This window comes from Plodia interpunctella, chromosome 16 (assembly GCF_027563975.2).
Source record: "Plodia interpunctella isolate USDA-ARS_2022_Savannah chromosome 16, ilPloInte3.2, whole genome shotgun sequence".
Taxonomy (NCBI): Eukaryota; Metazoa; Arthropoda; class Insecta; order Lepidoptera; family Pyralidae; genus Plodia; species Plodia interpunctella.
The window spans coordinates 7,471,338-7,487,569 of NC_071309.1; the positions used below are offsets into that span (position 1 = coordinate 7,471,338).

Consider the following 16,232-nt stretch of genomic DNA (forward strand, 5'->3'; position numbering starts at 1 on the left):
AGAATCAATATAAATTACCTGTTCTTTTATTTTAAATCTAGATCACGCTGAAAATTTTACCTAGTAATACGAGTAACACTGAATAAATACGAGAAACACTTTTTAATAAAAATACGTTTTTGTACAAGTACAGAACAATTGTCAAACAGTATATTTCAAAACTAGTTTATCATGTCATGTTAATTATTTTGTTGACGACATCTTATTATCAATAAAACAAGTGTGCTAATATTAATTTAATCTCAGTTATAAAACTGGAACGAAAGTAAAAATGGCAATAATTTCCGAGAAATCTGCGAAAGCGAAAAAAATTGGTAATTTTGCGTATTTTCCGAAATTAACGTCAATTAGTTCGTCGCCTTAGTTTTAAATTTGCATTCATTTACACAAATCATCCGGTTTCTTCAGTGTTCGTAAATTCATTATGTCCCTGTGAAATTGTCGACTTAGTGAGTTGGCGGAAATTTGCCAAGTCGTTGTTAAGTCGACCCGAAACTTGCAACCATACATAACTAACGTAGGACTTAACTACGTTTTGTAGATTATACGTATTTTAACATTAATATGTTATTAAAAACGTAATAGGCATCCATGGATTTTCTTTTCACAAATAAATTTATCTATGCGGCCAGCAGGTTTTTTGTTATCTATATATTGTTTATATACATTTTTAAATAACAATATTATATCATATTGAATACATAATGTTCAATACCTAGTAACATTATAATAATATTTTGACCGTGATTATACCGACCGACCAAATATACTGCCAATCAGTGCGAAACAACAATAGACTAACATGAAAATTAAATCATCATTTCATGATAGAACTGATTTATATAAAATGTCCGTTATGTCACTAAGGCATCAATTAGCAAATCAAGCTCCAATTAAAAAGAAATGCGACCTCAACGTCTTCCAGAATGTAATCTGCAGATAATAAATGGTAAAAAAAAAAAACGAATATATTCTGTGGCGATAACAAGAAGTCCTATTCCATAAAGCATGGCCACAAATAAGTCACCTCGAAAATTATGGGACGACCTTAGGCAGATAAGGTGCTTGTAATAAATACCGAAATCACTGTTCCATTGAGACCCTCCTCGTGCCCACCAATGAGATTTCAATTTCACCACTCCACATATTCAGATTTCGGATTTTTGACTTTGCATATGTGACTCACGTCTCGACGGAATAAAGACAATTTCGTTATTTTTTTCGAACAATTTTTTATAGTCACCAAGCTATTTACACGCGGCTTCGTCCGCTTAAATACCCTCGGGAACAGTTCTTTCTTCACGTTAAAATGGGATTTGGATAGTTGAAATAAAATATCCATCTATAGCGCATTTAAAATACACACAGCGCCATCTAGTGTTTTTATTGCAAAGTTTTTATTCTACTCGTACCACATAAGTTTGTATACTGATGTGACTATGTTTAGTAATTTTAATGTAACATCATTTGCTTCCGATAAAGGAAAACATTTTGAGGTGAACATTAATGAAATTGACAGTGTGCACGGGATTTATGATCAATTTCAAGAATATGATCGTACTGATCAATCGTCGAGAGTATTTCCACACGTGATTTTTATTTATTTCGAATATAAATAAATACATTGTTGACATATTAGAAAAATGGTGCAGTATAAGAAAACGCAAATGTAATGTACTTACAGAAAAATTTGCTCGTCGGAATATATATCCGTGTGTCACGAATTCGGAGGGTAAGGGCACCGTTGGTATTACGTTACAAAGGACACCGTAACAAATGTGGAAGGTCGCATTGCGTTCTTCAGCGAAAATCGTCGCGTTACGCCTCTCAAATCTTTAGCATTTTGAATTGAATCACATAATCACAATTGCTGTAATTTATTATTATGATATCATTATTTAGGAACTTAATATTTTTTAATATAGGTAGATAATTATAGAAAGAAAACTTGGATAACATTTCGAATAGTATATTTTTTCGAAATGAAAGATACTCTATGCCTTTCTACGCTCCTGTGACGCGAAAAATTATTTTTTGGAAATGTTGTCGTTGCCTTTCAACTGTCAACACTTCCGATCAGTTAGTCGCATCATACGAGATCCACGGGATGCTATAGATTGGTTAAATTCTAAGGTGGTATCCACACGCCACATCTTCAAAGCTATCAAAGTAAGTAACATGGAGCATTAAATATATATAATGTCCAGAATAGAATAATGGTAGTAGCCGCGTAGAATCTACAAAAACTGAGCCTGATTTATATGGCAGATAATGTACACCCAGATGATTTATGTAAACGACATAATCCACAAAATGACTTAGTTTGCTTTAAAGCACCGGGTACGATAGTCTGTATAACTTAGCATATTAATAATGCTTTGATATGCTTCTATGTAAAAAAGTTGTTTTGTTTCGCAGCTGGTATTTTCGTTACAAATAATTAGATTTCTATGTTCGCTCTTAGTATGGAGAGTAGACATTTTTCGTTCTTTTTCACTGTTTATTTAATTTTGAAGTTGTTGTGTACTATGTATTGAGCAATTGAGAAAAAAATTATTCGTGTAGTTTTTCTTTATAGAAAAATGGTAAAGTATACCTGTGGAAAGCAAGAAACAAATTAAAAGCGAAGTATTACGTTACACCCGAACCCGGCATCGGGGGATTCTATATTTCGTTTCGAAGTGCGTACAATAGGATTTATTTGTGCTCAAAGCGCGTCGGGCGAAATTTTGTTAGCAAAGCGAAAAGGTTCGCGCTTATTACGAGATTATATCGAATTTCTCTTGTTAATAATGAAATCGATCGGCACCGACAATACAGATTACTGTTCTTTGGTAACGAAAATTATAAGAGTTTTATTAGGCCTAATATAGATGTGGTTGTTACGTCTGTTTTTATAATAATAATACTAATGACCACCCAACTTACAAATAACATATAACGAATAAATCAATTCATTAAGACACAAGTTTTAAAAGTTTATTCGTTTCACACTGCAGGGAGCTTACCCTTAGGTTCAGGGCCTAAACTGATCTGCATCGCTAATTCGTAGCATCAAGTTGATTTTTTAATACTAATGCGATTATTTCAGGTTCCTAAATTGAACTGCGTTGCATTTGAGTTCAGAGAGAGTTCCGTAAAATTTGATAGTAGGCTTTCAAGCTACAAGTCTGACCTGTTCTTTCTAATCGAGTATGATAGTAACACTGATATCAGATTTCATTCATGTCGCCTAAAGTTTCAGGTTTCTTCATTATGTTTTCCTTCACTACAAAGTGGGAGTCAAAACGATAAGCGTACATGGGCCAGTTTTGTGTGTATGTGACAGTAGGATTCGAATCTGGTACCTTTCGGTTCATAGGCATAAACAAAGATATATTGAGACGTATATATTGAGAACGTTTTTGTCCGGGCATACTTCACTGCACCACCATACTACATTATGTATTAATATAAATTTAATGTAAGATGTCCGTGAAAACATTAAGTTTTAGTTGTATTATTCTATGGTTAAAAATTTTGATTACATTGACCTTCTATATAAAAAAGGCTAGATAAAATCCCTTTGAGGCAATAAGTAACAATTTTATAATATTTTCCCAAAGATCCACAGTGTCCTCAGCATGTTTTCCGTAAAAAACTCCACGGACCCATATAAAAGGGAAATTTATTAGATAAAAGACCACAGAAAATGTTTAAAATTCCTTAAGGAGTCTTGGGTGGAGCGCGTTCAATAATGTATACCAAATATCTTGCGAGGGTTCCTTTCGAAAATGCTTATAGATCTCGGGGTACCCATACAGTGTGAGGTTCAGTAAGTGCAGAACTCGATAGGAGCTGTGCTAAGCTGTGCTATGCTGGGCTAACTGACGCTGAGTTTTGAACAACCAATATAATTTAATATGTTAAAAAAATCTATTGGCTTAGGTCGCCCGCCGCAACTCAAACCTAACAATAGAATTTGACACACATAATTCTATTGTATGTTCAAAACATAGTTTCAGTTAGCACAGCATAGCAGAGCACTAGTCGTGTTCGCCCCTAATGCCATGCCAGAGTATTGCCATTATCCACTATTTTCAGATCCCAAATTTGGGTTCTAAAAATATTACAACCCAAATTTGGCTGTATATTAAGTACATATATATACCGCCCGTCGTTTGACCTATTTAAGCTTGTGTAAAATATGGATGTGAATAAAAACAAGATTACCTCGCACTATTGTCGATTTATGTATTTTTTAGTTCTCTACTAATACGCACAGTATTTTCCCAGTTTCCTCTCAAAAAGTCTCGACTTTTTGGAAGAAATTGTAATAGTTAATCCTAAAGCTTTACCGTTCAGTATATTTTCAGGCTAGGCAATCAACATCTTACTAAATATACAGAAAATCTTTTAAACTTTTGCCAAAAGTAATGTCTGATGTTTTGAATAACAACTGAACTAGTTTAAAAAAGCCAAGATTTGAAATACAATGAAAGTTTTTTTAGTTTATTTTTCGTAACATGTTTAAAAAAAAAAACAAAAGTCATTTTTGCCACATGCTTTTATTGCTGTCACAGAAATATAAATGCATTCTACGCGTCACAAAAAATGTCTTTGTACTGTGAAGCATTGAAATGGAATCCTTGAATAATTTTTTAACTATTTTGGACAAGCGGAGGTACTTGACATTTATATTGCAAGATTTCATTCTAGAAAAATAAACGTGGAATGTTGAAACTAAATAAAATTTTGTTAAAAAACTAAATTAAAAATAAAGTATTCTCGTCGGGGTTTAACTATGATTAATATGTAAACGCGCGGTGAGCTATATAGCGATAAACGCAGCCTCGCGAGTCGCGTCGCTAAGTGTGAACTAAATTGGCGATATTTTACGATCGGGTCATTACTGGGGCCGTAAACTGAGCGGGTATACGGCGTTTTACGATGGATATTCCGTGACCGGTGCCCTTATTACGGAGTTATAGAGCCAAATGGCTGAGTAACAAGACCGCAAGATGGAATGCTGCGGCTTCATGGCCTAAAGGTGCTACGTAGTTGCAAAAGTACACACGAGGGGAGAGAGCTTGCTCTTATTGTCCACCTTTTTTCTTTCTTAGCCTACTGATCTACAGCAATATTTTTGAAATAACAGATGAGATACCCTGTATTATAAAGATGAGAGAGAGATGAAGATACCCTGGGCTCCGACACTCAACGGCTGAGGAAGAAACCGGAATTATGCTCATATGAGAGAGAGAAAGAGATGATGAGGATACAAGACAATACAACATGCAAACTCACAGTTTTAAATAAGTGAATTTCTAAATTTATTATTATTTATTTAATATTTTTGTGCTCTCATAAAAGTATATTAGAAAGCTTTTTAACTCCGTGTCGTCACAATATATTACTGTCATACAAAGCTCCATGTAACATTCTGTTTTTGACATTAGAAAAAAAGTATTTGATTTGACTAATTGGAGACTACCCAATTGGCTAAACACTGAACGAGTACCAGTGGTAGTGACCAATCGAATGGTGTTTGTCAAATTCACGTGCATGGCCCGGTCGAACTTCCAAACTAATGCATAAATTTCCTGTTCAGTTTCTGTGACACCTACACTAATCTTGTAAACGTAAAAGTTTGTCAGGATGGATAGAAAGGTAGTTGGATGTGTGTATGTTTGTTAAATTTTGATGCAGAAACTATAGATCGATCAAAAATAGTTCACACTAAGTTTACATCGTGGATACAAGTGCAAGTAGAAGACAACAATCCAGAACCGCATATGAATATCTGCTAAAACAAGTACAAATATTTAATTTTGCTTGTGCTGGGAATACTACTTTATATTTCTAGCATTGATTGGAGAATAATTTATTTGTTAGACAAATTAAAAAACCTCGAATTTTGAACCGCTGAACCGATTTCCATGAAACATGGCTAAGAACACTCGGGATAAATTTGTCTATGATATAAAAAAACTAAATGAAAATCGGTTTATTCATTTGGGAGCTACGATGCCACAGACAGACACGTTAAACTTATAACACCCCTCTTTTTGCGTCGAGGGTTAAAAATAAGTACGAATAATGTGCAAAAGTGCACGCGTTAACTTTTTTATGAGTATGAGGGTTATATTAATGAAATTAGTGATGCTTACATAAATTCAACATTTTATTTGGTCCCCAGTCGAAGCGAGATGTTAACACGTGTTAATTAAATAAAAACACATTGTACCGTCTCTTTCCACTGGTAATACTGAGCTCAAAATGCAGCAACTGTATTTTTAAATTATAACTATGTTTTTACATTATTTTTTATCTACTTTATCATGATTAGGTATTATGTTTCTAGTTATACTTATTAGAAAAAATTCAGCGCAACCCTTGTTTAAGGTTTGATAAAGCTATATTTTCAATAAAAACTGAGTATTTATCAACAATTAGTGTAACTACATAATTAGCTAAGTGATTGGAGTAATAATGGACAATCGATGAAAATTTTCAATATTCTTTAATATTTTCCTACAGACCAATAAATTTTGAAAATGGAAGTTCTTTTGAACTCCGTTTAGCCGTATGTAAAAAGTTCGTCCTTAGTCCATATGCCTAATAAAAAAACCTAGTGTCACCGTCAGTCAAGTGTCAAAAGCATAACCTAATCGAGCCCGATACTAGATAGAATGATAATGGGCTCCGTATTATATCCGTATGGAATTAGTAGGTATAACGGGGTACTCCGTACAACGGAGTACCTACTAATTCCATGAATGGGCTGTTGTGTATGGCCAGGAGTGTGAGCACTTATTTTGACATATTCCATAAACCATCGATGTATTAGTAGAGTAGAATAAACCCATGGATTTAGTAAGTACTTCGGAGTACATGCTATAACCCAACGGGGTGATGCAGAGAAAGTAGAAAGAAGGAGGTGCAAAAAAGTTACTTAATTACTTACCTTTTTATTATAAATATATAATCATCTATACTATAAAGTGTTCTAAATCAAGTATTTGCATTTCATTTTTAATATTTTGCCATGGGGTGTCTGTTTAAAATATTATCACTCAATTTCTGACCTGGTTGTGTCCACACTTGGAAAACTTGTATCCACAAAATCTCACAATTTATTTTGCAACGTTAAAGACATGAAAAAGAACCAGAACTATCATAAGCTTAGCTTAGAATAGCTCTATTCAATGTTGCGTATACCTCGGGTTGGCGTGAGTTTAGCTGATAATGCTGAAATTGCAAATTAAACGCGTTTTATTGACCGTTAGCAGATTTTGTTACCGACGAGAGTGATTCGGCTCTAGGGAGAAAATAGCACATTTTATGTTGCCGTTTGGGGCTGAAATATCGTGCGTTTCGGTTATGGAGGTCGGACATGACAGAGCCACATTTTCTTTCATCTTTACAGATATATAGGTTATACTCGTCTTTATGGTGATATAATTTTGAGAAGCAGGTAAGTACTTTATTTTTGTACCTACTTCCCAAATCCGTTACGAAACGGGTATATAGCAAATATTTTTTAAAATTTTACCCATTTATCTCAAGAGTACTAGAGAATTTATACATATAATAAAACTGTAAGCGGGCTATGTCTGTAGATATGAGATATTAAAGAAAAATAATTGACACAGTTTGATCTAAGTAAATACTAGAGTCACACCAATCAACTTTGACGTTAGCTTTAAATTGTGAAGGTTTACTGCGCAGATTAAACTTAACGTCAAAGTTGAGTGGTGCAACCCACTGTAAATGTAAGAAAATTACATAACCACGATCGTAAAATAAGTATCAAATATTTTGTAGGGAGCTGCGGCTGGAGCCATTATCTCGGGACGTGGTTTTCTACTTCATGAGTACAATCCTGTGATAATAAGTTAATTAACTACCAAATTAACCGGGTCATAGACTAACGACCTTTTTTCATAATTTGTTAAGTACCCAGGTTTATGGAGGGCTAATTTAAAATTATGATTTTCTGTCTCTACTTTTTTTAAAGGTTTGAATTAGTTATTTTATTATTTTGCTGACTAGTATCATTTAATTGACTTGCTCAAGTCGCACTTATACAGATCTAAGTTAAAAATTAATCAACCTATTTACTTTTAAGACTGTGTCAGGTATATTAATTGAAAAATATTATTATGTTCTTTGGTTAAAAAAAAGGTATTTAATAACCAAATATGACAATAATTTTGTTTTAGGTGATCAATTTTATGAATTACGCATTCACTATTTTTTTATTCTTATTAAGTAATTTTAATTCTTATTAGCAACAATGGTCTTTTTGCCTTTGCAATAAAATAGTAATTAATAATAATGTAATATTAAGTAATGCTATTTTTTTAGTATTTCAATAAAATAAAGATACGTTGGTCATCATTTCTAATGAATATAGTTAGTATACACAGAAATATCAAATCGTACTATTAGTTTATTATATCTTTAGGTATTTTTCATTATTACAGATATGGTGTGATTTGTCCCAATATATTTATATATATAAATATATTAGGACAATATATTGACACAGATTGAGATAGCCCCAAAGTAAGTTCGAGACTTGTGTTATGGGATATTAACTCAACGATACTATATTTTATAACCAATACATATATAGATAAACATCCAAGATCAGGGCTAATCAGAAAAATATCATTTTCCATCATGACCCGACCGGGGATCGAACTCGGGACCTCTCGGTTCAGTGGCAAGAACCACTGCGCCACCGAGGTCGTCGAATAGGTTATAGGTTTGCATGACCATGTAAAAATGCAAAATCTTTCGAAATGTTTGAAAATGGAACAGTAGATTAATAAAGACTGTGGTTTTACAGCTCAACATACATTTAAATCCGAAGAGTCACGTAAAACCGTTTATCTCCCACCATAGCGCCAGGCGGCTCATTACTCAAATTAACATTTCACTGTTAAGTACATCTGCACTTAATAACTTTATCGCGCAATAATGAGTTGGCGGGCGTAAAAAGCTTAATGAGTACATAAAGACAGCCGCTTAGACGACCAACAGTCCGCGCAGGAATGTTCAGCTTTACGGCTGAAACTCAATTAAATCCGACAATTTGGAGACTTGAATCGACAGAATTAAATTAAAGTTGCGTGTGACGCCGCCATGTTGTATTTTGGCGGAACAAGCTCGAATCACTGTTTTATGTGATGTTCTCAATTGTTTTACGAGTCACAATCTGCGATGCTAGTTGATTTTCTCGTCTTGTTAAATTGAGCTCGGTGGTGTGGTTCGCACGCTCGGTGTGCGATAGTAGTGACTGTGGCGGTTAAGGCACTTTTGCAATTGTCAAATTGCAATTTGGGTGACAAAAAATGGATTAAATTCTGGGCATGCACGCATAGTTTTCACTTTGATGTCGTAGCAATATGTCAGAAACATATGAATACAGAAGTTTGTACAGACAACTTTTTTAAAAAAATATAAATTGTTTTCAGCCATGTTTTTTCGCGACAAAAGTGCCAAAAACTGCTGCAGTCCCTAGTCTCCTTGACATCCATATAGGAGTTGTTTATTTCAGCTCGGGACCTACATTTTACAAGGAATAATTGTATAATAAATTAGAAACGGATGGATGAATAGTTAACAAACAAATTCACTTTCGCATTTTAATCATAGTTAGGATTGGCATACTAAAATTTACTCTTGTTAAAATATACCTGCCTTAACATCAAATGTACTCGTACTTATGCGTAAAGACCAGCGAAAGGTTAGTTGTAAATAATTCATTGGATAAAAGGGCGCATACATAATTTCAACGCGGGGTAGTCCGATGATATACTACAAGTAAGTCTACAGCCAAATGGCGGGAAATTCAAACAAAGATATATTTCTGTTGGAATTATTAAATTCAAATATGTATGTACCTATGTATGTAATCTCACAAAAATCGATCTTAGTATTGACTAAATTCATATATCGAATGGAATCTCTAGTTCTTTTCCTTCACCTTGTTCATTGACAGTTAAGGACTCTCACACTACTTAACATTTTCGTTTTTTTTTTTTTTACGTTAAAAAGAGACTAACCTTTACTAGCTCCGTCGGGCCCACGAAGAATGGAGCACTCTTCTATTGTCCCAAACGGTGTAAATAACTGACGGACATCCTCCTCTGTCTGTTGTTTGCTGAGCATCCCAACGAACAGCTTCCGATCTGCGATGAAACGAACATTTGTTACACTATGTCTTGTAGCTCTTTAGCCGAGACTGCTCGAACTCATACCGCAGGATAAGTTTCATTTTATTTATTTGATCTAATCAGTGTTGTGGAAGAGCAACAGCTGATAGATGGGAGCTTTAAATTTACCAACATTAACTATAATAAAATAGGTATGTCATAAAATTTTCGTTAAAGATTATTGATAATACAACAGATTTAAAAGTGTTGTTTCAGTTAGCAAAGAAGATAATAAAATAATTTAGTTTTCGCCTCATCCCGCGGGATGAGTTATGAGCGGGATCAGCTGAGAATAAAGTTGTAAGATACGACATAAGCCGAGCAGTGGCGATGGACTCGTCGACGCAGCTCTGAAGGGTCCGCGAATACCCTGGAGCTGACAGGGCGCTGTAGCGCGCTAAATATTTCCACTGCCTTGTGCGTGATCACGCCGCGTAGTCATACGCCTAGCGTGGAAAATACGCTATGAGAAAATCAAAATCGTGAATATGTAATTGTTTAAGTTTGATAGATAAATTATTCAAACCATCGTGCGAGTATTACCCTGGATTGAAAATTTTAATACGCTAGGCGTGAATACGCTTAAGACGGGCGGTTCCCTAACGACACGCGTACACAACGCCACTTTTATGAGGAACAGCTTACAATTAGTACTTATACATCCCTCATGCCAATTAATTTCATATTCAAGAATCTCATGTGTCTTTTTCTGTCTACCTGTAAGCCATTTTTCATAATTTTGAGACATATTTTAACCGCGCATACAACTTACATGTTATTTTTAGACGTAATTAGAATTAATTTTTTTTCAGACTTGTCAAGCAGACTTGACAGGAATTTTATTTGTTAACGTTAAATTAAGTGATATGCGCAATAATAGCAGCGTCGTGCGCGCGTGCTCTAAGTTGCTACTGTTGTCAATGTTGGAAAGAGATAGAGGGAGAATCGAGAATCGAATTAAGAATTTTGTTCACCCATATAAGGATAAGCTTGTTCCACTTCTCTTATTTCAAATTTACATACATGTAAACTTTTAAATGTTTTGTCGTCAAAAAAAATATAATTTGCACACATTTTATATTACATTCTCCAATTTTTGTTCCAGAAAAAAAAAAGACAGAAAAGAGATTTGAACTGAAAATAAAAGCCTGAATTTCACGTCCATCCCAAACAAGCTTATCACCAATGTTTGGGCGTGATTGCACCCAATCTGTAAAATCAACAGCGCCCTATCGGTAAGGGCGGCTCGCAATCCCGCACCCACCACCCCGCAGACCACTTATCACCATGGGGTCAACATACATAGCTCGCTATACACAAATAACACACAGTTGTAGTTAATGAGACAACGAACAAAATCCAAACCCACTTCAACACATAAAAAATTAGCACATTACACTAATGTTGCAATGGTGATAACTCAGAGGGTCCCGTAGGAAACTTTTCACATAAATCAAAAGGATGATGACACATTAAAGGAATTAGGGATACGCTAGTGGACTACGGAACCCTCAGGGATCAAACTCTCAATTAGTTCAACTGTATAGACTTCTGTTTGAGCTTCTTCGCGATACCAGATCTTGTTCAGTTTTTTTTTTAATAATTTTGGGCGTTTCTTATGGGGCTCTTTACAGAAATCATCGTGAGTTTTAATAAATTAATGATAGAATAACATAAATCCACACTAAGTACCGAAATTAAGAGGAAAATAAAATATTTTTACAGCACGACGATAACTAAGTGCACAGTGAGTGTTCTTCTGTTCGAAGTAGAATCTACCTTGTATTATGAGTGCGCCTTGAAAACTTTTACAATAACATTACTGTACCTAATATTAAAAGAAACAAAACAAAAAATATACATAATTACAAAAAAGTACTATAAATTTAAAGCAAAAACATACAATCATACAAGTTACAACACAGTACAAGGAGTAACAAAATAATAAATGGAGTAAGCAAGGCGCACTAGGTAGATTCAACGTGGAACTGGCTCACTTCGCGCGCTATTGACAAACAGTGACAACAGTACAGCCTAGGGCACGCACAACAAACGCTACCTGGCTCCGCCTACGCGCGTCGTCTTCCCTCGCCCCCTGCAACACAAAGACAAGCTACACACGCTTTTACTCCATCGCTTCACTTTTTAGTTCTCTGGCTAGGAGTTAAGAGGTTGACAATCTCAATTTTGTTTCATAATTTACCAAATTTGTGTGTCACAATCACATCGTACATCAAGATCCGACTAAAAGTAAACTTTCAATAAATTCGTGCCATTTTTCTAGATTTATTTTCTTCATATCTAAAGTCACTACATATCTTTCATATTGCCTTATGTAGCCTTCCTTTCTAACTGCTGATTCTGTCTGGTAAAGAACAAATGAATGAATGAACGATAACTATTAATGTATCTCTCTTTTGACGGTGTCTTAAGTGGTTACACTTGTTCCTGTATAATTTTAATATAATACTCTGGCCTTCGCCCGGCCGACTGCCTGATCGATATATAAAAAAATCTCTAGTTAATTGTTTAAATTATATACAACACAGTACTGTTCAACAAAATTAGTCTACAATTACATATGTCAGGTATCAGATAAGTCGTTATGTTAAAAATAGACTTTCAGAACGTGTTCTGTGTGAAAAGGTCAGCGTTATTATGGTGTCGATTGACGGAAAATGAAATGACCTTTATTTTTCATTCGGAATATTGTAACTGAGGTGACATTGACGTCCTAATTTTTGTTTAAAAATATGTCAATAATGATGATTCATTACATGTTTTTATGGATAGTACACACACAAACATTTCATTATCTATAACGAATATAAATTTTTAACTGTATCCGCCGTACAGTGTTGACGACGTTTGACGACATCCGTGGCCTGGTCCAATGGTCTGGTCATCATGCCGGACTGCTACACTAGAGGTCCCTGGTTCGATCCCCGGTCTGGTCAAGATGGAAAATGATCTGCGTCTTCTATATATGTATTTAATAAATAATATAGTATCGTTGAGTTAGTATCCCATAACACAAGGCTAGAACTTACTTGGGGCTAACTCGATCTGTGTGATTTGTCCGTATATATATATATATATATATATATATAATATATATATATCCGCCGTACAGTGTTGACGACGTTTGACGACATCCGTGGCCTGGTCCAATGGTCTGGTCATCATGCCGGACTGCTACACTAGAGGTCCCTGGTTCGATCCCCGGTCTGGTCAAGATGGAAAATGATCTGCGTCTTCTATATATGTATTTAATAAATAATATAGTATCGTTGAGTTAGTATCCCATAACACAAGGCTAGAACTTACTTGGGGCTAACTCGATCTGTGTGATTTGTCCGTATATATATATATATATATATATATATATATACATGTGTCTACGTAAGTGATATAAGAAATAAAAATCGCTGTACGCATTGCTTCTCATATGCATATAAGGGTGATAATATAATAATCTTTCGTAAAACTTGTTTCTAACAACGAAATCGTACATCAATGAAAATAAAACTATGAACGTTCGAGCACAAAGGGCGTTCTACACATTTTGAACGTGTCTCAAAACATTCGAAATATCAAAATGGCCGGCATTAAATTCAGATTTATACAGGTCGGTATCTCTCCCATGCGACTCGCTAATGGCCATCTAAATTGAGATAATTTCCAGTGGCTAATAAGGCTGCGACCACTGCATCGGAGATTAGAAATTAAATTATTCCAAATTTAGCCAGTAAATATTAATAACTTGTGGTTTCTGTTCCAAAGGCACCGATTAAACTGTACGCGTGTGATTGATGCATACACTACTGCAATAATTTACAAAAAGATCAGCGGTAAAGCTGTGGTATCGAATGGGGATAACAGTAGATGCATATCGGAGGATTTTGCTCGAAGAGTAACAAACATGCATACTCATAAACTTTCACTAATAATAGTAAGATAGTGATTATTAGATTATGAAGTATTATACTGAATAGCCACCTTTATAAAATGTATGACAATGGTAGCGTTAAAATCATAGATGTTAATGTAACGCTTATTTAGTTTGTTTGTGTAATTTTGAATAAAGCGCGGGCGCACTATTACACACATATATGTGTTAGCCTCACACATTGAAGATCGAACGTGATGAAAATACAAAATGAGCGTTGCAAGGAAATGTGCAAAGGAATTAAATTTATCGTTCGCAAACCAATCGAAATGGTTCCCGTCGAATCGAAACCCGGCTTTTGCTCATGCCATTGTTATGAGCTGTTTGACTTCCAAGCAACCGTCTTCCGTTGCTTGTTGACTCTGAATTCCAAATCAAATAAATTTTAATGCACTCATATTTGAGTTCCAATCGAACCCGACTTTCAGAATCTATAACCATAATCATTTAGGTAAGCATAACGACAATATTACGTGAGATTTCTGGGGAGAAATATCGGGAATGTGTATTCGGAATCGGTTTTATAGATCTCGAAATGTAAGTAACATTTTGCGAAGTTGGGTTACTACAATTTTTATTTAAGTACCAACCTTTTGTTCTTTAGAAAGTTGTTTTTAGACTTGAATTTTGATATTTGAAGATAAATTCTGGGAAATAAATAGACCTACTCGTATATATTTTAGTCTCTGAAGATAATCATTTTTTTATAATATGAAATAAATTTATCAACTCTTGACAACGACATTGGAATGTAAATAAACAAACGGTTACTATTCTTATCTATAATATAATATAAAATTTAATGAACTAGCTTCTTACAAACCTCAAATATACTCGTGTCAAAAACATTCATATGCCAAAATTAGAGCCAGGTAAATATTACGCAAAATGGAATACATAAAACATCCGCAAACAAGGATCACTTGCATCTTGGTTATCTGTACCGTGATCCATCATAGCGTTTTGTGTGAATCAAGAAAATCATTCAGGTCTAAACTAAAGTACTGTCAAGATAATGAAAAACAGATAAAACTTAATATAATTGCTCAAAATCATAGTAAAAAACAGTTTGGGAAATTCTGGAAAAACACTAACAGACTCAACCCTACACCGAGTCTCCCTGTGAGCGTGGCGGGTGTAACGGACCCACGTGATATCGCAAATGTTTTTCAGCGACACTTTCAGGTTCAGCCACATCTCGAACCAGTGACGAGGGTGCAAGATGCTGAGTGTAGTCATGAGACAGGTCAGATTGTGCGTTTTTCTGCGAAGGAGATATCCATTATTATTGATAAAATGGACAGAGGCAAGTCTCCTGGACATGACGGCCTCAGCATTGAGCACCTGAAGCACGCAGGAGTGCACCTTCCCAGGGTTCTGGCCTTATTGTTTAATTTATGTATTAGACATTGTCACCTGCCCGCCGATTTAATGTATACAGTTGTCGTACCTATATTGAAAAATAGAACTGGTGATGCTTCAGATCTGACGAACTATAGGCCTATCTCACTCGCCACTGTAATAGCCAAAGTACTGGACAGTCTGCTTGACAAACATTTGGGAGCGCATATTGACTTGCACGATAACCAATTTGGCTTTAGACCTGGCCTGTCTACCGAAAACGCGATCCTATGTCTCAAGCAAACTGTGCAGTATTATACAAAGAGGAAGACACCAGTTTTTGCCTGTTTCCTGGACTACTCAAAAGCGTTTGATTCCATCGCATATGATGTACTCTGGGAAAAGATGGCTAACGACACTACGCTGCCTCGGGATGTTATATCAATATTTAAATATTGGTATAGTAACCAGAGGAATAGTGTGAGGTGGGCTGGCGTGCACTCGGACGTATATAGGTTGGAATGCGGGGTGAGGCAGGGGGGAATGAGCTCACCGAAGCTGTTCAACCTGTATATGAACCGACTGATTGGGGAGCTCAACAGCACCAACATAGGTTGTCACATAGACGGGGTGTGTATTAACAACATTGGATACGCCGACGATATGGTGCTGTTGAGCCCTTCGATCGGTGCACTGCAGAGGCTGATAAACATCTGCGAGACGTATGCGGAATCTCA

At 35.3% G+C, this 16,232-nt stretch overlaps 1 protein-coding gene across 10 annotated transcripts in view; it reads right to left on the reverse strand.

The window, feature by feature from the left end:
- bru3 (bruno 3) overlaps positions 1-16,232 on the reverse strand; it is a 616,612-nt gene that overhangs the window by 120,975 nt on the left and 479,405 nt on the right. For all 10 annotated transcript variants that reach the window (XM_053757110.2, XM_053757107.1, XM_053757109.2 and 7 more), the window contains one exon: positions 10,056-10,181. In XM_053757110.2, coding sequence (XP_053613085.1) covers positions 10,056-10,181 — 126 coding nt within the window. The remainder of the gene's footprint in view (positions 1-10,055; positions 10,182-16,232) is intronic.